Source organism: Ascaphus truei, chromosome 11 (genome assembly GCF_040206685.1).
Source record: "Ascaphus truei isolate aAscTru1 chromosome 11, aAscTru1.hap1, whole genome shotgun sequence".
In the NCBI taxonomy this organism is placed as follows: Eukaryota; Metazoa; Chordata; class Amphibia; order Anura; family Ascaphidae; genus Ascaphus; species Ascaphus truei.
Genome location: NC_134493.1, coordinates 27,973,621 through 27,996,713, shown reverse-complemented (window position 1 = coordinate 27,996,713; position 23,093 = coordinate 27,973,621). Strand labels below are relative to the sequence as shown.

The following is a 23,093-nucleotide window of genomic DNA, read 5'->3' as shown; positions in this document are numbered from 1 at the left end:
CTCCCGCCCGCGCCTAACAGTGGCGCCTCCGCTCCCGCCCGTCCGCAACAGTGCGCCTCTCGCTCCCTCCCGGCCGTCCCAACAGTGCGCCTCGCCTCCGCTCCCGCCCGCCCTAAACAGTGCGCCTCCGCTCCCTCCCGGCCCTCAACAGTGCGCCTCCGCTCCCTCCCGGCCGTCCCCAACAGTGCGCCTCCGCTCCCCGCCTGCCCCTAACAGTGCGCCTCCGCTCCGCGCCCGCCCTAACAGTGCGCCTCCGCTCCCGTCCCGCCCTAACAGTGCGCCTCCGCTCCGCTCCCGCCGTCAACAGTGCGCCTCCGCTCCCTCCCGGCCGTCCTAACAGTGCGCCTCCGCTCCCTCCCGGCCGTCCCAACAGTGCGCCTCCGCTCCCGGCACGCCCTAACAGTGCGCCTCCGCTCCCGCCCGCCCTAACAGTGCGCCTCCGCTCCCTCCCGCCGCCCCAACAGTGCGCCTCCGCTCCCTCCCGCCGCCCTCAACAGTGCGCCTCCGCTCCCTCCCGCCCTAACAGTGCGCCTCCGCTCTCCCCACCCTAACAGTGCGCCTCCGCTCCCCGCTCCCGCCCTAACAGTGCGCCTCCGCTCCCTCCCGGCCGTCCCCAACAGTGCGCCTCCGCTCCCTCCCAGCCGTCCCAACAGTGCGCCTCCGCTCCCTCCCGCCGTCCAACAGTGCGCCTCCGCTCCCGCCCGCCCTAACAGTGCGCCTCCGCTCCCGCCCGCCCTAACAGTGCGCCTCCGCTCCCGCCCGCCCTAACAGTGCGCCTCCGCTCCCTCCCGCCCCTAACAGTGCGCCTCCGCTCCCTCCCCCGCCCTAACAGTGCGCCTCCGCTCCCGCCCGCCCTAACAGTGCGCCTCCGCTCCCGCCCGCCCTAACAGTGCGCCTCCGCTCCCTCCCGGCCGTCCAACAGTGCGCCTCCGCTCCCTCCCGGCCGTCCCAACAGTGCGCCTCCGCTCCCGCCCGCCCTAACAGTGCGCCTCCGCTCCCGCCCGCCCTAACAGTGCGCCTCCGCTCCCGCCCGCCCCTAACAGTGCGCCTCCGCTCCCGCCCGCCCTAACAGTGCGCCTCCGCTCCCCGCCCGCCCAACAGTGCGCCTCCACTCCAGCCCGCCCTAACAGTGCGCCTCCGCTCCCGCCCGCCCTAACAGTGCGCCTCCGCTCCCGCCGCCCTAACAGTGCGCCTCCGCTCCCGCCGTCCCAACAGTGCGCCTCCGCTCCTCCCGGCCGTCCCAAACAGTGCGCCTCCGCTCCCGCCCGCCCTAACAGTGCGCCTCCGCTCCCGCCCGCCCTAACAGTGCGCCTCCGCTCCCCGCCCGCCCTAACAGTGCGCCTCCGCTCCCGCCCGCCCTAACAGTGCGCCTCCGCTCCCGCCCGCCCGCCCAACAGTGCGCCTCCGCTCCCTCCCGGACGTCCCTAACAGTGCGCCTCCGCTCCCGCCCGCCCTAACAGTGCGCCTCCGCTCCCGCCCGCCCCTAACAGTGCGCCTCCGCTCCCTCCCGGCCGTCCCAACAGTGCGCCTCCGCTCCCGCCCGCCCTAACAGTGCGCCTCCGCTCCCGCCCGCCCTAACAGTGCGCCTCCGCTCCCGCCCCGCCCTAACAGTGCGCCTCCGCTCCCGCCCGCCCTAACAGTGCGCCTCCGCTCCCCGCCCGCCCTAACAGTGCGCCTCCGCTCCCTCCCGCCGTCCCAACAGTGCGCCTCCGCCTCCCGCCCGCCCTAACAGTGCGCCTCCGCTCCCGCCCCGCCCGCCCTAACAGTGCGCCTCCGCTCCCGCCCGCCCTAACAGTGCGCCTCCGCTCCCGCCCAGCCCTAACAGTGCGCCTCCGCTCCCCGCCCGCCCCTCCACAGTGCGCCTCCGCTCCCTCCCGGCCGTCCCAACAGTGCGCCTCCGCTCCCGGCCCGCCTAACAGTGCGCCTCCGCTCCCGCCCGCCCTAACAGTGCGCCTCCGCTCCAGCCCGCCCTAACAGTGCGCCTCCGCTCCCCGCCCGCCCTAACAGTGCGCCTCCGCTCCGCTCCCCGCCCTAACAGTGCGCCTCCGCTCCCAGCCCGCCCTAACAGTGCGCCTCCGCTCCCGCCCGCCCTAACAGTGCGCCTCCGCTCCCTCCCGCCCTAACAGTGCGCCTCCGCTCCCGCCCGCCCTAACAGTGCGCCTCCGCTCCCGCCCCGTCCCAACAGTGCGCCTCCGCTCCCTCCCGGCCGTCCCAACAGTGCGCCTCCGCTCCCGCCCCGCCCTAACAGTGCGCCTCCGCTCCCTCCCGCCGTCCCAACAGTGGCGCCTCCGCACCCTCCAGCCGTCCCAACAGTGCGCCTCTCCGCTCCCGCCCGCCCTAACAGTGCGCCTCCGCTCGCCCGCCCGCCCTAACAGTGCGCCTCCGCTCCCTCCCGCCCTAACAGTGCGCCTCCGCTCCCTCCGGCCGTCCCTAACAGTGCGCCTCCGCTCCTCCCGGCCGTCCCAACAGTGCGCCTCCGCTCCCTCCCGCCGTCCCAACAGTGCGCCTCCGCTCCCGCCGCCCTAACAGTGCGCCTCCGCTCCGCCCGCCCTAACAGTGCGCCTCCGCTCCCTCCCGCCCCAACAGTGCGCCTCCGCTCCCTCCCGCCCCCAACAGTGCGCCTCCGCTCCCTCCCGCCCTAACAGTGCGCCTCCGCTCCCTCCCACCCCTAACAGTGCGCCTCCGCTCCCGCCCGCCCTAACAGTGCGCCTCCGCTCCCTCCCGGCCGTCCCAACAGTGCGCCTCCGCTCCCTCCCAGCCGTCCCAACAGTGCGCCTCCGCTCCCTCCCGGCCGTCCCAACAGTGCGCCTCCGCTCCCGCCCGCCCTAACAGTGCGCCTCCGCTCCCGCCCGCCCCTAACAGTGCGCCTCCGCTCCCGCCCGCCCTAACAGTGCGCCTCCGCTCCCTCCCGCCCTAACAGTGCGCCTCCGCTCCCTCCCGCCCTAACAGTGCGCCTCCGCTCCCGCCCGCCCTAACAGTGCGCCTCCGCTCCCGCCCGCCCTAACAGTGCGCCTCCGCTCCCTCCCGGCCGTCCCAACAGTGCGCCTCCGCTCCCTCCCGGCCGTCCCAACAGTGCGCCTCCGCTCCCGCCCGCCCTAACAGTGCGCCTCCGCTCCCGCCCGCCCTAACAGTGCGCCTCCGCTCCCGCCCGCCCTAACAGTGCGCCTCCGCTCCCGCCCGCCCTAACAGTGCGCCTCCGCTCCCGCCCGCCCTAACAGTGCGCCTCCACTCCAGCCCGCCCTAACAGTGCGCCTCCGCTCCCGTCCCGCCCTAACAGTGCGCCTCCGCTCCCGCCCGCCCTAACAGTGCGCCTCCGCTCCCGCCCGTCCTAACAGTGCGCCTCCGCTCCCTCCCGGCCGTCCCAACAGTGCGCCTCCGCTCCCGCCCGCCCTAACAGTGCGCCTCCGCTCCCGCCCGCCCTAACAGTGCGCCTCCGCTCCCCGCCCGCCCTAACAGTGCGCCTCCGCTCCCGCCCGCCCTAACAGTGCGCCTCCGCTCCCGCCCGCCCCAACAGTGCGCCTCCGCTCCCTCCCGACGTCCCAACAGTGCGCCTCCGCTCCCGCACGCCCTAACAGTGCGCCTCCGCTCCCGCCCGCCCTAACAGTGCGCCTCCGCTCCCGCCCGCCCTAACAGTGCGCCTCCGCTCCCTCCCGGCCGTCCCAACAGTGCGCCTCCGCTCCCTCCCGGACGTCCCAACAGTGCGCCTCCGCTCCCGCCCGCCCTAACAGTGCGCCTCCGCTCCCGCCCGCCCTAACAGTGCGCCTCCGCTCCCGCCCGCCCTAACAGTGCGCCTCCGCTCCCGCCCGCCCTAACAGTGCGCCTCCGCTCCCGCCCGCCCTAACAGTGCGCCTCCGCTCCCGCCCGCCCTAACAGTGCGCCTCCACTCCAGCCCGCCCTAACAGTGCGCCTCCGCTCCCGCCCGCCCTAACAGTGCGCCTCCGCTCCCTCCCGCCCTAACAGTGCGCCTCCGCTCCCGCCTGCCCTAACAGTGCGCCTCCGCTCCCGCCCGTCCCAACAGTGCGCCTCCGCTCCCTCCCGGCCGTCCCAACAGTGCGCCTCCGCTCCCCGCCCGCCCTAACAGTGCGCCTCCGCTCCCGCCCGCCCCAACAGTGCGCCTCCGCTCCCGCCCGCCCTAACAGTGCGCCTCCGCTCCCTCCCGGCCGTCCCAACAGTGCGCCTCCGCTCCCGCCCGCCCTAACAGTGCGCCTCCGCTCCCGCCCGCCCTAACAGTGCGCCTCCGCTCCCGCCCGCCCTAACAGTGCGCCTCCGCTCCCGCCCGCCCTAACAGTGCGCCTCCGCTCCCGCCCGCCCTAACAGTGCGCCTCCGCTCCCTCCCGGCCGTCCCAACAGTGCGCCTCCGCTCCCTCCCGCCCGCCCTAACAGTGCGCCTCCGCTCCCGCCCGCCCTAACAGTGCGCCTCCGCTCCCGCCCGCCCTAACAGTGCGCCTCCGCTCCCGCCCGCCCTAACAGTGCGCCTCCGCTCCCTCCCGGCCGTCCCAACAGTGCGCCTCCGCTCCCGCCCGCCCTAACAGTGCGCCTCCGCTCCCCGCCCGCCCTAACAGTGCGCCTCCGCTCCCGCCCGCCCTAACAGTGCGCCTCCGCTCCAGCCCGCCCTAACAGTGCGCCTCCGCTCCCGCCCGCCCTAACAGTGCGCCTCCGCTCCCTCCCGCCCTAACAGTGCGCCTCCGCTCCAGCCCGCCCTAACAGTGCGCCTCCGCTCCCGCCCGCCCTAACAGTGCGCCTCAGCTCCCTCCCGCCCTAACAGTGCGCCTCCGCTCCCGCCCGCCCTAACAGTGCGCCTCCGCTCCCGCCCGTCCCAACAGTGCGCCTCCGCTCCCTCCCGGCCGTCCCAACAGTGCGCCTCCGCTCCCGCCCGCCCTAACAGTGCGCCTCCGCTCCCTCCCGGCCGTCCCAACAGTGCGCCTCCGCACCCTCCCAGCCGTCCTAACAGTGCGCCTCCGCTCCCGCACGCCCTAACAGTGCGCCTCCGCTCCCGCCCGCCCTAACAGTGCGCCTCCGCTCCCTCCCGCCCTAACAGTGCGCCTCCGCTCCCTCCCGGCCGTCCCAACAGTGCGCCTCCGCTCCCTCCCGGCCGTCCCAACAGTGCGCCTCCGCTCCCTCCCGGCCGTCCCAACAGTGCGCCTCCGCTCCCGCACGCCCTAACAGTGCGCCTCCGCTCCCCGCCCGCCCTAACAGTGCGCCTCCACTCCCGCCCGCCCTAACAGTGCGCCTCCGCTCCCGCCCGCCCCAACAGTGCGCCTCCGCTCCCGCCCGCCCCAACAGTGCGCCTCCGCTCCCGCCCGCCCTAACAGTGCGCCTCCGCTCCCGCCCGCCCTAACAGTGCGCCTCCGCTCCCTCCCGGCCGTCCTAACAGTGCGCCTCCGCTCCCGCCCGCCCTAACAGTGCGCCTCCGCTCCCTCCCGGCCGTCCCAACAGTGCGCCTCCGCTCCCGCCCGCCCTAACAGTGCGCCTCCGCTCCCGCCCGCCCTAACAGTGCGCCTCCGCTCCCGCCCGCCCTAACAGTGCGCCTCCGCTCCCGCCCGCCCTAACAGTGCGCCTCCGCTCCCGCCCGCCCTAACAGTGCGCCTCCGCTCCCTCCCGGCCGTCCCAACAATGCGCCTCCGCTCCCTCCCGCCCGCCCTAACAGTGCGCCTCCGCTCCCGCCCGCCCTAACAGTGCGCCTCCGCTCCCGCCCGCCCTAACAGTGCGCCTCCGCTCCCGCCCGCCCTAACAGTGCGCCTCCGCTCCCTCCCGGCCGTCCCAACAGTGCGCCTCCGCTCCCGCCCGCCCTAACAGTGCGCCTCCGCTCCCGCCCGCCCTAACAGTGCGCCTCCGCTCCAGCCCGCCCTAACAGTGCGTCTCCGCTCCCGCCCGCCCTAACAGTGCGCCTCCGCTCCCGCCCGCCCTAACAGTGCGCCTCCGCTCCCGCCCGCCCTAACAGTGCGCCTCCGCTCCAGCCCGCCCTAACAGTGCGCCTCCGCTCCCGCCCGCCCTAACAGTGCGCCTCCGCTCCCTCCCGCCCTAACAGTGCGCCTCCGCTCCCGCCCGCCCTAACAGTGCGCCTCCGCTCCCGCCCGCCCTAACAGTGCGCCTCCGCTCCCGCCCGCCCCAACAGTGCGCCTCCGCTCCCGCCCGCCCCAACAGTGCGCCTCCGCTCCCGCCCGCCCTAACAGTGCGCCTCCGCTCCCTCCCGCCCTAACAGTGCGCCTCCGCTCCCGCCCGTCCCAACAGTGCGCCTCCGCTCCCTCCCGGCCGTCCCAACAGTGCGCCTCCGCTCCCTCCCGGCCGTCCCAACAGTGTGCCTCCGCTCCCGCCCGCCCTAACAGTGCGCCTCCGCTCCCGCCCGCCCTAACAGTGCGCCTCCGCTCCCTCCCGCCCTAACAGTGCGCCTCCGCTCCCTCCCGGCCGTCCCAACAGTGCGCCTCCGCTCCCGCCCGCCCTAACAGTGCGCCTCCGCTCCCTCCCGGCCGTCCCAACAGTGCGCCTCCGCTCCCTCCCGGCCGTCCCAACAGTGCGCCTCCGCTCCCGCACGCCCTAACAGTGCGCCTCCGCTCCCGCCCGCCCTAACAGTGCGCCTCCGCTCCCGCCCGCCCTAACAGTGCGCCTCCGCTCCCGCCCGCCCTAACAGTGCGCCTCCGCTCCCTCCCGGCCGTCCCAACAGTGCGCCTCCGCTCCCGCCCGCCCTAACAGTGCGCCTCCGCTCCCGCCCGCCCCAACAGTGCGCCTCCGCTCCCTCCCGGCCGTCCCAACAGTGCGCCTCCGCTCCCGCCCGCCCTAACAGTGCGCCTCCGCTCCCGCACGCCCTAACAGTGCGCCTCCGCTCCCGCCCGCCCTAACAGTGCGCCTCCGCTCCCGCCCGCCCTAACAGTGCGCCTCCGCTCCCGCCCGCCCTAACAGTGCGCCTCCGCTCCCGCCCGCCCTAACAGTGCGCCTCCGCTCCCGCCCGCCCTAACAGTGCGCCTCCGCTCCCGCCCGCCCCAACAGTGCGCCTCCGCTCCCTCCCGGCCGTCCCAACAGTGCGCCTCCGCTCCCGCCCGCCCTAACAGTGCGCCTCCGCTCCCGCCCGCCCTAACAGTGCGCCTCCGCTCCCTCCCGGCCGTCCCAACAGTGCGCCTCCGCTCCCTCCCGGCCGTCCCAACAGTGCGCCTCCGCTCCCTCCCGGCCGTCCCAACAGTGCGCCTCCGCTCCCGCCCGCCCTAACAGTGCGCCTCCGCTCCCGCCCGCCCTAACAGTGCGCCTCCGCTCCCGCCCGCCCTAACAGTGCGCCTCCGCTCCCGCCCGCCCTAACAGTGCGCCTCCGCTCCCTCCCGGCCGTCCCAACAGTGCGCCTCCACTCCCGCCCGCCCTAACAGTGCGCCTCCGCTCCCTCCCGGCCGTCCCAACAGTGCGCCTCCGCTCCCGCCCGCCCTAACAGTGCGCCTCCGCTCCCTCCCGGCCGTCCCAACAGTGCGCCTCCGCTCCCTCCCGGCCGTCCCAACAGTGCGCCTCCGCTCCCGCCCGCCCTAACAGTGCGCCTCCGCTCCCTCCCGGCCGTCCCAACAGTGCGCCTCCGCTCCCGCCCGCCCTAACAGTGCGCCTCCACTCCAGCCCGCCCTAACAGTGCGCCTCCGCTCCCGCCCGCCCTAACAGTGCGCCTCCGCTCCCTCCCGGCCGTCCCAACAGTGCGCCTCCGCTCCCGCCCGCCCTAACAGTGCGCCTCCGCTCCCTCCCGCCCTAACAGTGCGCCTCCGCTCCCGCCCGCCCTAACAGTGCGCCTCCGCTCCCGCCCGCCCCAACAGTGCGCCTCCGCTCCCGCGCGCCCTAACAGTGCGCTTCCGCTCCCTCCCGGCCGTCCCAACAGTGCGCCTCCGCTCCCGCCCGCCCTAACAGTGCGCCTCCGCTCCCGCCCGCCCTAACAGTGCGCCTCCACTCCAGCCCGCCCTAACAGTGCGCCTCCGCTCCCGCCCGCCCTAACAGTGCGCCTCCGCTCCCGCCCGCCCTAACAGTGCGCCTCCGCTCCCGCCCGCCCTAACAGTGCGCCTCCGCTCCAGCCCGCCCTAACAGTGCGCCTCCGCTCCCGCCCGCCCTAACAGTGCGCCTCCGCTCCCGCCCGCCCTAACAGTGCGCCTCCGCTCCCGCCCGCCCTAACAGTGCGCCTCCGCTCCCGCCCGCCCTAACAGTGCGCCTCCGCTCCCGCCCGCCCTAACAGTGCGCCTCCGCTCCCGCCCGCCCTAACAGTGCGCCTCCGCTCCCGCCCGCCCTAACAGTGCGCCTCCGCTCCCGCCCGCCCTAACAGTGCGCCTCCGCTCCCGCCCGCCCTAACAGTGCGCCTCCGCTCCCGCCCGCCCTAACAGTGCGCCTCCGCTCCCGCCCCCCCTAACAGTGCGCCTCCGCTCCCGCCCGCCCTAACAGTGCGCCTCCGCTCCCGCCCGCCCTAACAGTGCGCCTCCGCTCCCTCCCGGCCGTCCCAACTGTGCCCTTCTCAGTTGCCGGGTCCGGGTAATGTCCGGGTAGCTGGAAATGTGCCGGGTAACGCCGGGTACCGGGTAATTCCGGGTACTCGGTACACCCCTACTAATTACCTAAGCTGACGATCGATCCGTTCTCCTGTGATCGATCAGCTAATATCCTGCTCCCTGGGTTCACTTAATGGCTGACTTTTAATCAATCCTTCAGTCAGTGCTCAAGTGCTTGTAGCAACAGCTACAATATAACCTTATATTACTAAGGTAACATTGTCTATTGTTACAGCTTTCAGCTCCGCCACAGTCTCCTGCTGGGAACACTGCAACACTTTCCTGTTTGTGATAATTTGTTGCAAAAGCTCTTGCATGGCTGGGCTCAAGCCTGCTATAGCAACCAAAGGAAAGGATGCTCAATGCATTAAAGCGCATGAAAAATGGCATTAAGAGTTGCATTTTTTCTTTATTATCTACAACAATAACTAAATAACATTTAAAAAGACAAAATAAATAACTATAAATAAAGATAAACATAAACACATACATCTGATTTGTTTTGTTTTTAAACACGCAGGATTTGTAATGTTTTGCTGCTTTAAGTCAATAACGGAGATATATATATATATGCTTTGGTTATCAAGTAGTCTTCATCATGGTAAGGATCCCTATTCTGATAAAGACCACCGGATGACTGAAACGTATGAATAAATCATGTTAATATACTTTTGCTACATGGAGTAACCGGACCTATCGCTGAGACTACCGCTGACGACTGTTACACTGGCAGCTGTATGATTAGGAGCACCCTGCTCCTCTCATTTACTAATTGTTTAGTTCCTTGTTGATTTGTTGGTGTGCACAACCTAAAACTATGTCAACAAGCTAGAGAGCCAGCAACGATTTTTCTCCTTTGTTGCTTTAAAGGTTTAAAGCAACACGCCCCACTGAGTATGCCATTCATCTCTTCTCGCCCTTTCCAACGCTATTTTTATTTTTTAAATCAGATGCTCCGTTAAGGAGATATACGTGTTTGAAATATTAAGTGTCCAGGAAGATAAAATGGAGCTTTCTCCAAAGCCCAGCAGCACAGGCCTAAACGTTGCCATAGTAACCTCTGCAGCTAGAGACTAAGACAATCATGATTTTAAACACTAAAAAAATATTCAGGGGGCAAGATACTAACATTATAAGTAGTAAATGTATATAGTTTTTGGGGGGAGATTGCTGCTTTAAAGTAAGTTGCTCTCACGGACATCAACGTGATCACCCTATTAAAAATCAGAAAGCTCATTCACATGGGAATGTTGTTAGTTTGAGACCTATGAATTTGAATTAAATATCATGACATTGTTTAGGTTTTTAGAGATAGCCGGAAGTGCTGCTCGGAAACTGAATACTGCTCTTAATCACTGTAAGGGTTCCAGTCCAGGGTTTTGCTGGATCTTGCCCTTACATGGCTGTTGTGGCCATCTTGGATTCTGGCAAGTCTCTTCCTGAACTGGCTGCATTTGTTTCAGGGCTAAAATAGCTGTCAGTGACTCCCAGCTCCTGCCTGAGCATTGTATACCTTTCCCTGTGTGCCTGGCCCCCTTGTGTTCTGATTCATGAGCCTGCCCTGTTCCTGAGCCCAACCTGTTCTTTTGGATTCCCTGTTGCCGACCTCAGCCTGTGACCCCGACCACCACTCCTCTGCCGCCTGCCTTGACCCCAGCCTGTAACCGGACTTGCACCTATGCCGCCTGCCTTGACCTCTGCCTGGATCACGACTATTCTAACAGGACTCTGTCCCCTGGCTTTGGTCGGTGATCTTATACCCCTACCTCAGCCCTGCGGGTCTGCTTCCTATTCAGAGACGAGCATCGTTACAATCAGTCATCATCGGAATAAGCAATTTACTGTACATTTCTACTTCCATCGACTCCCCTATTGCAAAGAACAATGTAAGATCTTCTCTCAAACTCTGCCCTCTGAGTGATGTTTCATCCCTGCTAGCAGGGGACTTGTTGGATGCTAATGCCATGCTGGTTCTAATCCCATCTTGAATAAACGCTCTCTGCTTAAGGTCAACTGGGGTTAAACACATATTTACCTGACTTCTTCTCATCTCTTTCTCCTTTAGGACTGAAACATCCAAGTCCCTTTGTGTTAATAGATATGAGAGCGACACTTGTTTGAAGAATACTCCATTCAAGTCTGCCACAACTGTCTGAAAATCTCCAGACGACAGCACCTAATTACAAGGAAGGGAGCCAGAAGGAACAGGACTGGTTTACTTATTAAACATCCTATATTTCTTTCTGTTCTTGAAAGATAAGTAGCAAATCCGACATAAAAAAAGAACAGTGTGAATATATTTCTAGGCCTAGGGTAAGGATACAAGTGCACTAAAATAATACTAGTATACCATTGTAACATAGAAATACTTTTCAATTAGATTGTAAGCTCTTCGGGGCAGGGACTCCTTTCCCTAAATGTCACTTTTATGTCTGAAGCACTTTTTCCCATTATGTGTTATTTGTATTATTTGTTATTTATATGAATATCATGTGTATTACTGCTGTGAAGATCTATATATAAATAAAGCTATATATATACAGTACATACATAGCTCATATATATGATTTTCTGTTAAATTCATTGGTAGGCAGTGTTCTTTTTAAGGCACTAAGGCATTATTAATGAGTTGTTCCAGGCGTAGAGTTCTATATATGTTCAAAGCTCTGATACATATTTTGGGCTAACATGGTTCAACATCTATGAGGCTCTTAAACTGATTTAAAAAAAAAAACTATTACAATTTGCAGCATAAATAATTGACACTGGGGGATGATTGAAAATGTAAACGGGAAATCATATGTAATATAAACAGGAAAAAAAAACAACCAATGTTCTTATTAGTTAAAAAGTGCGTTACTGATTTGTGCCGTGTCAAATTATGTAATAAAATTGCAATAACATTTTGCAGCTGTTTTATTATGAAAAAGTGGCACATTGCCTCCTTGTTGTCACCCCACGTGCCTGGCGGCATTGCTGTGCAGTGGCAGTGGTTATAACAAGTGTACCGATGGCCCATGAAAAGTGACCCTCAAATACACTTTAAACTCCAAAGCATTTTTTGCAAGGTACTGTATGATATCAGTTTAGACTTGGGCCCAGATATCCAAATGTCACTTTAAGGCTTACTGCAGGTCTTCAAAGGCCACTAATGTAATGTTAGCCCATGTTTTCTCCTGTAAAGAGCATTGCGTACTGAGCACTTCTTACTAATTCTCTTGGATCTCTTTGCAGCGTCCGACACTGTTCCTCACCCCCTTCTCCTGCACACTCTCCACTTGATTGGTCTCCGTGACGTAGCCCTCTCCTGGTTCACATCCTATCAAACTGCTCCTTCAGCGTGTCCTTATCTCCACTTCCTCCTTCAGTTGGGCTCTCACCAGCCTCCATCCTTGGCCCTCTGCTCTTCTCACTCTACACCTCGTCTCTTGGTCAACTAAAAAAATCTTTTGGCTGTCAGTATCATCTCTATGCCAATGGCACCCACATTTACCTCTCCTCCCTTGACTTTTCCCCCCTCTCTCTCGTCCTTTATCACCAACTGTCTTTCTGCAATCTCCTCATGGATGTCCCACCATTACCTGAAGCTTAACATATCCAAAACAGAACTAATACTCTTTCCCCCTTTCACTGCCACCCCTAACCCAAACTCTCCCTCACTGTCAATAATACCCGTCTCATCAACACCCCAATCCCACTATCTATGGGTCATCTGTGACTCTGATCTCTCCTTCATTCCTCATCTTCAGTCCCTCACTAAATCCTGCCGTCTCCACCTCTGAAATATCGCCCTTTTCTCACTCATTATGCAATGTTAATTCACTCACTCACCTTGCTCCGTCTTTACTACTGCAGCCTTTTAGTTGGCATTCCCGTTGTCCGCCTGCTCCCAATCCATCAAAAAATGCTGCTGCCAGACTCATCTACCTCACTCACCGCTCCACTTCTGCAGCTCCACTATGTAACTATGTAACTATGTAACCTCACTCACCGCTCCACTTCTGCAGCTCCACTATGTAACTATGTAACCTGGCTCACCGCTCCACTTCTGCAGCTCCACTATGTAACTATGTAACCTCGCTCACCGCTCCACTTCTGCAGCTCCACTATGTAACTATGTAACCTTGCTCACCGCTCCACTTCTGCAGCTCTACTATGTAACTATGTAACCTCACTCACTGCTCCACTATGTAACTATGTAACCTCACTCACCGCTCCACTTCTGCTGCTCCACTATGTAACTATGTAACCTCACTCACCGCTCCACTTCTGCAGCTCCACTATGTAACTATGTAACCTCACTCACCGCTCCACTTCTGCAGCTCCACTATGTAAACCCCAGCATTGGCTTCCCATATCCTCTAGAATCCAAATGTAAAACCCTAGCTCTGACTTGCTACGCTCGCAGCGATCCTGACCCCTTACACCTCAGCCCTCATCCCCAAATATATCCCTAAACACTCCGTACGTTCTGCCCATCACATTCATCTATCCTTATTACCTCCTTTCACTCCACTTTACCTCTTGTTTCAACATTGTCCCTCATTCCCTTTAGATTGTAAGCTCTGACGAGCAGGAACCTCATTACCGTCTCGATTTGTTTGTCCTTATTTGGTATGTAACTCTGTTTGTCATTTAGAGCCCATTGTACTGGGCTGTGGAATATGTTGGCGCTTTTACAAATAAATGATAATAATACTAATAATTGCGTTACCTATAATGTTAAGTCATACATAAGGGAGAGAGAGAGAGTCTATTTTAGTAAGTACCCATTGACCTATGTACCTCCCTAAACATTCCTCAATATAACACGTGGGGAGATACTTGTGAACACACCAGAGATATGTGGGAAATGACTTAATTTGAATATGCAAAGTATATTCAAATAATTTCCCAAGTATCTAAGGTGTGTTCACAAGTATCTCCCCACGTGTTGTATTGAGGAATGTTTAGGGAGGTACATAGGTCAATGGGTACATACTAAAATATTCTCTCTGTCACTCTCTACATAGAATTATCTTTGAGGATACGGGTTAACGTCAGGGAAAATAACGTTCGTTGCTGTTTTAGGTCACATTATAAGCACTGATTTACCGGAGCTGTGTGGATCTGGCAATTGGAGTTATGTATGAACTATTGAGACTACAAAAGTCTCTTCTCCTGATCCTAGTTACCTTACTAAGGACTTCTGCTGATCCTAGTTACCTTACTGAGGACTTCTCCTGATCCTAGTTACCTTACTAAGGACTTCTCCTGATCCTAGTTACCTTACTAAGGACTTCTCCTGATCCTAGTTACATTACTAAGGACTTCTCCTGATCCTAGTTACCTTACTAAGGACTTCTCCTGATCCTAGTTACCTTACTAAGGACTTCTCCTGATCCTAGTTACCTTACTAAGGACTTCTCCTGATCCTAGTTGCCTTACTAAGAACTTCTCCTGATCCTAATTACCTTACTAAGGACTTCTCCTGATCCTAGTTACCTTACTAATGACTTCTCCTGATCCTAGTTGCCTTACTAAGAACTTCTCCTGATCCTAGTTACCTTACTAAGAACTTCTGCTGATCCTAGTTACCTTACTAAGAACTTCTCCTGATCCTAGTTACCTTACTAAGAACTTCTGCTGATCCTAGTTACCTTACTAAGGACTTCTCCTGATCCTAGTTACCTTACTAAGGACTTCTCCCGATCCTAGTTACCTCACTAAGGACTTCTCCTGATCCTAGTTACCTCACTAAGGACTTCTCCTGATCCTAGTTACCTTACTAAGGACGCCTTCTTGTTGCGCTGCTGATCCTAGTTACCTTACTAAGGAAGCCTTCTTGTTGCGCTGCTGAACCTAGTTACCTTACTAAGGACTTCTCCTGATCCTAGTTACCTCACTAAGGACGCCTTCTTGTTGCGCTGCTGATCCTAGTTACCTTACTAAGGACGCCTTCTTGTTGCGCTGCTGATCCTAGTTACCTTACTAAGGACGCCTTCTTGTTGCGCTGCTGATCCTAGTTACCTTACTAAGGACGCCTTCTTGTTGCGCTGCTGATCCTAGTTACCTTACTAAGGAAGCCTTCTTGTTGCGCTGCTGATCCTAGTTACCTTACTAAGGAAGCCTTCTTGTTGCGCTGCTGATCCTAGTTACCTTACTAAGGACGCCTTCTTGTTGCGCTGCTGATCCTAGTTACCTTACTAAGGACTTCTCCTGATCCTAGTTACCTTACTAAGAACTTCTCCTGATCCTAGTTGCCTTACTAAGAACTTCTCCTGATCCTAGTTACCTTACTAAGGACTTCTCCTGATCCTAGTTGCCTTACTAAGAACTTCTCCTGATCCTAGTTACCTTACTAAGGACTTCTCCTGATCCTAGTTACCTTACTAAGGACTTCTCCTGATCCTAGTTGCCTTACTAAGGACTTCTCCTGATCCTAGTTACCTTACTAAGGACTTCTCCTGATCCTAGTTACCTCACTAAGAAATTCTCCTGATCCTAGTTGCCTTACTAAGAACTTCTCCTGATCCTAGTTACCTTACTAAGGACTTCTCCTGATCCTAGTTGCCTTACTAAGACCTTCTCCTGATCCTAGTTGCCTTACTAAGACCTTCTCCTGATCCTAGTTACCTTACTAAGGACTTCTCCTGATCCTAGTTACCTTACTAAGGACTTCTCCTGATCCTAGTTACCTTACTAAGGACTTCTCCTGATCCTAGTTGCCTTACTAAGAACTTCTCCTGATCCTAGTTACCTTACTAAGGACTTCTCCTGATCCTAGTTGCCTTACTAAGAACTTCTCCTGATCCTAGTTACCTTACTAAGAACTTCTGCTGATCCTAGTTACCTTACTAAGAACTTCTCCTGATCCTAGTTACCTTACTAAGAACTTCTGCTGATCCTAGTTACCTTACTAAGGACTTCTCCTGATCCTAGTTACCTTACTAAGGACTTCTCCCGATCCTAGTTACCTCACTAAGGACTTCTCCTGATCCTAGTTACCTCACTAAGGACTTCTCCTGATCCTAGTTACCTTACTAAGGACGCCTTCTTGTTGCGCTGCTGATCCTAGTTACCTTACTAAGGAAGCCTTCTTGTTGCGCTGCTGATCCTAGTTACCTTACTAAGGACTTCTCCTGATCCTAGTTACCTCACTAAGGACGCCTTCTTGTTGCGCTGCTGATCCTAGTTACCTTACTAAGGACGCCTTCTTGTTGCGCTGCTGATCCTAGTTACCTCACTAAGGACGCCTTCTTGTTGCGCTGCTGATCCTAGTTACCTTACTAAGGACGCCTTCTTGTTGCGCTGCTGATCCTAGTTACCTTACTAAGGAAGCCTTCTTGTTGCGCTGCTGATCCTAGTTACCTTACTAAGGAAGCCTTCTTGTTGCGCTGCTGATCCTAGTTACCTTACTAAGGACGCCTTCTTGTTGCGCTGCTGATCCTAGTTACCTTACTAAGGACTTCTCCTGATCCTAGTTACCTTACTAAGAACTTCTCCTGATCCTAGTTGCCTTACTAAGAACTTCTCCTGATCCTAGTTACCTTACTAAGGACTTCTCCTGATCCTAGTTGCCTTACTAAGAACTTCTCCTGATCCTAGTTACCTTACTAAGGACTTCTCCTGATCCTAGTTACCTTACTAAGGACTTCTCCTGATCCTAGTTGCCTTACTAAGGACTTCTCCTGATCCTAGTTACCTTACTAAGGACTTCTCCTGATCCTAGTTACCTCACTAAGAAATTCTCCTGATCCTAGTTGCCTTACTAAGAACTTCTCCTGATCCTAGTTACCTTACTAAGGACTTCTCCTGATCCTAGTTGCCTTACTAAGACCTTCTCCTGATCCTAGTTGCCTTACTAAGACCTTCTCCTGATCCTAGTTACCTTACTAAGGACTTCTCCTGATCCTAGTTACCTTACTAAGGACTTCTCCTGATCCTAGTTACCTCACTAAGGAGTTCTCCTGATCCTAGTTACCTTACTAAGGACTTCTCCTGATCCTAGTTACCTTACTAATGACTTCTCCTGATCCTAGTTACCTTACTAAGGACTTCTCCTGATCCTAGTTACCTTACTAAGGACTTCTCCTGATCCTAGTTACCTTACTAAGGACTTCTCCTGATCCTAGTTGCCTTACTAAGAACTTCTCCTGATCCTAGTTACCTTACTAAGGACTTCTCCTGATCCTAGTTGCCTTACTAAGAACTACTCCTGATCCTAATTACCTTACTATGGACTTCTCCTGATCCTAGTTACCTTACTAAGAACTTCTCCTGATCCTAGTTACCTTACTAAGAACTTCTGCTTGTCCTAGTTACCTTACTAAGGACTTCTCCTGATCCTAGTTACTTTACTAAGGACTTCTCCCGATCCTAGTTACCTCACTAAGGACTTCTCCTGATCCTAGTTACCTTACTAAGGACTTCTCCTGATCCTAGTTGCCTTACTAAGGACTTCTCCTGATCCTAGTTACCTTACTAAGGACTTCTCCTGATCCTAGTTACCTCACTAAGAAATTCTCCTGATCCTAGTTGCCTTACTAAGAACTTCTCCTGATCCTAGTTACCTTACTAAGGACTTCTCCTGATCCTAGTTGCCTTACTAAGACCTTCTCCTGATCCTAGTTGCCTTACTAAGACCTTCTCCTGATCCTAGTTACCTTACTAAGGACTTCTCCTGATCCTAGTTACCTTACTAAGGACTTCTCCTGATCCTAGTTACCTCACTAAGGAGTTCTCCTGATCCTAGTTACCTTACTAAGGACTTCTCCTGATCCTAGTTACCTTACTAATGACTTCTCCTGATCCTAGTTACCTTACTAAGGACTTCTCCTGATCCTAGTTACCTTACTAAGGACTTCTCCTGATCCTAGTTACCTTACTAAGGACTTCTCCTGATACTAGTTGCCTTACTAAGAACTTCTCCTGATCCTAGTTACCTTACTAAGGACTTCTCCTGATCCTAGTTGCCTTACTAAGAACTTCTCCTGATCCTAGTTACCTTACTAAGAACTTCTGCTGATCCTAGTTACCTTACTAAGAACTTCTCCTGATCCTAGTTACCTTACTAAGAACTTCTGCTGATCCTAGTTACCTTACTAAGGACTTCTCCTGATACTAGTTACCTTACTAAGGACTTCTCCCGATCCTAGTTACCTCACTAAGGACTTCTCCTGATCCTAGTTACCTCACTAAGGACTTCTCCTGATCCTAGTTACCTTACTAAGGACGCCTTCTTGTTGCGCTGCTGATCCTAGTTACCTTACTAAGGAAGCCTTCTTGTTGCGCTGCTGATCCTAGTTACCTTACTAAGGACTTCTCCTGATCCTAGTTACCTCACTAAGGACGCCTTCTTGTTGCGCTGCTGATCCTAGTTACCTTACTAAGGACGCCTTCTTGTTGCGCTGCTGATCCTAGTTACCTCACTAAGGACGCCTTCTTGTTGCGCTGCTGATCCTAGTTACCTTACTAAGGACGCCTTCTTGTTGCGCTGCTGATCCTAGTTACCTTACTAAGGAAGCCTTCTTGTTGCGCTGCTGATCCTAGTTACCTTACTAAGGAAGCCTTCTTGTTGCGCTGCTGATCCTAGTTACCTTACTAAGGACGCCTTCTTGTTGCGCTGCTGATCCTAGTTACCTTACTAAGGACTTCTCCTGATCCTAGTTACCTTACTAAGAACTTCTCCTGATCCTAGTTGCCTTACTAAGAACTTCTCCTGATCCTAGTTACCTTACTAAGGACTTCTCCTGATCCTAGTTGCCTTACTAAGAACTTCTCCTGATCCTAGTTACCTTACTAAGGACTTCTCCTGATCCTAGTTACCTTACTAAGGACTTCTCCTGATCCTAGTTGCCTTACTAAGGACTTCTCCTGATCCTAGTTACCTTACTAAGGACTTCTCCTGATCCTAGTTACCTCACTAAGAAATTCTCCTGATCCTAGTTGCCTTACTAAGAACTTCTCCTGATCCTAGTTACCTTACTAAGGACTTCTCCTGATCCTAGTTGCCTTACTAAGACCTTCTCCTGATCCTAGTTGCCTTACTAAGACCTTCTCCTGATCCTAGTTACCTTACTAAGGACTTCTCCTGATCCTAGTTACCTTACTAAGGACTTCTCCTGATCCTAGTTACCTCACTAAGGAGTTCTCCTGATCCTAGTTACCTTACTAAGGACTTCTCCTGATCCTAGTTACCTTACTAATGACTTCTCCTGATCCTAGTTACCTTACTAAGGACTTCTCCTGATCCTAGTTACCTTACTAAGGACTTCTCCTGATCCTAGTTACCTTACTAAGGACTTCTCCTGATCCTAGTTGCCTTACTAAGAACTTCTCCTGATCCTAGTTACCTTACTAAGGACTTCTCCTGATCCTAGTTGCCTTACTAAGAACTACTCCTGATCCTAATTACCTTACTATGGACTTCTCCTGATCCTAGTTACCTTACTAAGAACTTCTCCTGATCCTAGTTACCTTACTAAGAACTTCTGCTTGTCCTAGTTACCTTACTAAGGACTTCTCCTGATCCTAGTTACTTTACTAAGGACTTCTCCCGATCCTAGTTACCTCACTAAGGACTTCTCCTGATCCTAGTTACCTCACTAAGGACTTCTCCTGATCCTAGTTACCTTACTAAGGACGCCTTCTTGTTGCGCTGCTGATCCTATTTACCTTACTAAGGACGCCTTCTTGTTGCGCTGCTGATCCTAGTTACCTCACTAAGGATGCCTTCTTGTTGCGCTGCTGATCCTAGTTACCTCACTAAGGACGCCTTCTTGTTGCGCTGCTGATCCTAGTTACCTTACTAAGGACTTCTCCTGATCCTAGTTACCTCACTAAGGACTTCTCCTGATCCTAGTTACCTTACTAAGGACTTCTCCTGATCCTAGTTACCTTACTAAGACCTTCTCCTGATCCTAGTTACCTTACTGAGGACTTCTCCTGATCCATTTGCCTTAATAAGAACTTCTCCTGATCCTAGTTACCTTACTAAGGACTTCTCCTGATCCTAGTTACCTTACTAAGGACTTCTCCTGATCCTAGTTACCTTACTAAGGACTTCTCCTGATCCTAGTTACCTTACTAAGGACTTCTCCTGATCCTAGTTACCTTACTAAGGACTTCTCCTGATCCTAGTTACCTTACCAAGGACTTCTCCTGATCCTAGTTGCCTTACTAAGAACTTCTCCTGATCCTAATTAGCTTACTAAGGACTTCTCCTGGTCCTAGTTGCCTTACTAAGGACTTCTCCTGATCCTAGTTACCTTACTAAGAACTTCTCCTGATCCTAGTTACCTTACTAAGAACTTCTGCTGATCCTAGTTACCTTACTAAGAACTTCTCCTGATCCTAGTTACCTCACTAAGAACTTCTGCTGATCCTAGTTACCGTACTAAGGACTTCTCCTGATCCTAGTTACCTTACTAAGGACTTCTCCCGATCCTAGTTACCTCACTAAGGACTTCTCCTGATCCTAGGTACCTCACTAAGGACTTCTCCTGATCCTAGTTACCTTACTAAGGACTTCTCCTGATCCTAGTTACCTTACTAAGGACGCCTTCTTGTTGCGCTGCTGATCCTAGTTACCTTACTAAGGACGCCCTCTTGTTGCGCTGCTGATCCTAGTTACCTCACTTACCTTACTAAGAACTTCTCCTGATCCTAGTTACCTTACTAAGAACTTCTGCTGATCCTAGTTACCTTACTAAGAACTTCTCCTGATCCTAGTTACCTTACTAAGAACTTCTCCTGATCCTAGTTACCTTACTAAGAACTTCTGCTGATCCTAGTTACCTTACTAAGAACTTCTGCTGATCCTAGTTACCTTACTAAGAACTTCTCCTGATCCTAATTACCTTACTAAGGACTTCTCCTGATCCTAGTTGCCTTACTAAGGACTTCTCCTGATCCTAGTTACCTTACTAAGAACTTCTCCTGATCCTAGTTACCTTACTAAGAACTTCTGCTGATCCTAGTTACCTTACTAAGAACTTCTCCTGATCCTAGTTACCTCACTAAGAACTTCTCCTGATCCTAGGTACCTCACTAAGGACTTCTCCTGATCCTAGTTACCTTACTAAGGACTTCTCCTGATCCTAGTTACCTTACTAAGGACGCCTTCTTGTTGTGCTGCTGATCCTAGTTACCTCACTAAGGACGCCCTCTTGTTGCGCTGCTGATCCTAGTTACCTCACTAAGGACGCCTTCTTGTTGCGCTGCTGATCCTAGTTACCTTACTAAGGAAGCCTTCTTGTTGCGCTGCTGATCCTAGTTACCTTACTAAGGACGCCCTCTTGTTGCGCTGCTGATCCTAGTTACCTCACTAAGGACGCCTTCTTGTTGCGCTGCTGATCCTAGTTACCTTACTGAGGACTTCTCCTGATCCTAATTACCTTACTAAGGACGCCTTCTTGTTGCGCTGCTGATCCTAGTAACCTTACTAAGGACGCCTTCTTGTTGCGCTGCTGATCCTAGTTACCTTACTAAGGACTTCTCCTGATCCTAGTTACCTTACTAAGGACTTCTCCTGATCCTAGTTACCTTACTAAGGACTTCTCCTGATCTTAGTTACCTTACTAAGAACTTCTCCTGATCCTAGTTACCTTACTAAGACCTTCTCCTGATCCTAGTTACCTTACTGAGGACTTCTCCTGATCCTAGTTACCTTACTAAGGACTTCTCCTGATCCTAGTTGCCTTACTAATGACTTCTCCTGATCCTAGTTGCCGTACGAAGGACTTCTCCTGATCCTAGTTACCTTACTAAGAACTTCTCCTGATCCTAGTTACCTTACTAAGAACTTCTGCTGATCCTAGTTACCTTACTAAGAACTTCTCCTGATCCTAGTTACCTCACTAAGAACTTCTCCTGATCCTAGGTACCTCACTAAGGACTTCTCCTGATCCTAGTTACCTTACTAAGGACTTCTCCTGATCCTAGTTACCTTACTAAGGACGCCTTCTTGTTGTGCTGCTGATCCTAGTTACCTCACTAAGGACGCCCTCTTGTTGCGCTGCTGATCCTAGTTACCTCACTAAGGACGCCTTCTTGTTGCGCTGCTGATCCTAGTTACCTTACTAAGGAAGCCTTCTTGTTGCGCTGCTGATCCTAGTTACCTTACTAAGGACGCCCTCTTGTTGCGCTGCTGATCCTAGTTACCTCACTAAGGACGCCTTCTTGTTGCGCTGCTGATCCTAGTTACCTTACTGAGGACTTCTCCTGATCCTAATTACCTTACTAAGGACGCCTTCTTGTTGCGCTGCTGATCCTAGTAACCTTACTAAGGACGCCTTCTTGTTGCGCTGCTGATCCTAGTTACCTTACTAAGGACTTCTCCTGATCCTAGTTACCTTACTAAGGACTTCTCCTGATCCTAGTTACCTTACTAAGGACTTCTCCTGATCTTAGTTACCTTACTAAGAACTTCTCCTGATCCTAGTTACCTTACTAAGACCTTCTCCTGATCCTAGTTACCTTACTGAGGACTTCTCCTGATCCTAGTTACCTTACTAAGGACTTCTCCTGATCCTAGTTGCCTTACTAATGACTTCTCCTGATCCTAGTTGCCGTACGAAGGACTTCTCCTGATCCTAGTTACCTTACTAAGGACTTCTCCTGATCCTAGTCACTTTACTAAGGACTTCTCCTGATCCTAGTTACCTTACTAAGGACTTCTCCTGATCCTAGTCACCTTACTAAGGACTTCTAATGATCCTAGTTACCTTACTAAGGACTTCTCCTGATCCTAGTTACCTTACTAAGGACTTCTCCTGATCCTAGTTACCTTACTAAGGACTTCTCCTGATCCTATTTACCTTACTAAGGACTTCCTCTGATCCTAGTTGCCTTACTAAGAACTTCTCCTGATCCTAGTTGCCTTACTAAGAACTTCTCCTGATCCTAGTTGCCTTACTAAGAACTTCTCCTGATCCTAATTACCTTACTAAGGACTTCTCCTGATCCTAGTTACCTTACTAATGACTTCTCCTGATCCTAGTTGCCTTACTAAAAACTTCTCCTGATCCTAGTTGCCTTACTAAGAACTTCTCCTGATCCTAGTTACCTTACTAAGAACTTCTGCTGATCCTAGTTACCTTACTAAGGACTTCTCCTGATCCTAGTTACCTTACTAAGAACTTCTGCTGATCCTAGTTACCTCACTAAGGACTTCTCCTGATCCTAGTTACCTCACTAAGGACTTCTCCTGATCCTAGTTACCTTACTAAGGACTTCTCCTGATCCTAGTTGCCTTACTAAGAACTTCTCCTGATCCTAGTTACCTTACTAAGGACTTCTCCTGATCCTAGTTGCCTTACTAATGACTTCTCCTGATCCTAGTTACCTTACTAAGGACTTCTCCTGATCCTAGTTACCTTACTAAGGACTTCTCCTGATCCTAGTTACCTTACTAAGGACTTCTCCTGATCCTAGTTGCCTTACTAAGAACTTCTCCTGATCCTAGTTACCTTACTAAGGACTTCTCCTGATCCTAGTTGCCTTACTAAGAACTACTCCTGATCCTAATTACCTTACTAAGGACTTCTCCTGATCCTAGTTACCTTACTAAGAACTTCTCCTGATCCTAGTTACCTTACTAAGAACTTCTGCTTGTCC

At 54.7% G+C, this 23,093-nt stretch overlaps 1 protein-coding gene across 1 annotated transcript in view; it reads right to left on the bottom strand.

Annotated features, from left to right (window-relative positions):
- OTOA (otoancorin) overlaps window positions 1-23,093 on the bottom strand; it is a 92,809-nt gene that overhangs the window by 23,305 nt on the left and 46,411 nt on the right. The window contains exon 15 of the mRNA XM_075565076.1: window positions 10,531-10,671. Coding sequence (XP_075421191.1) covers window positions 10,531-10,671 — 141 coding nt within the window. The remainder of the gene's footprint in view (window positions 1-10,530; window positions 10,672-23,093) is intronic.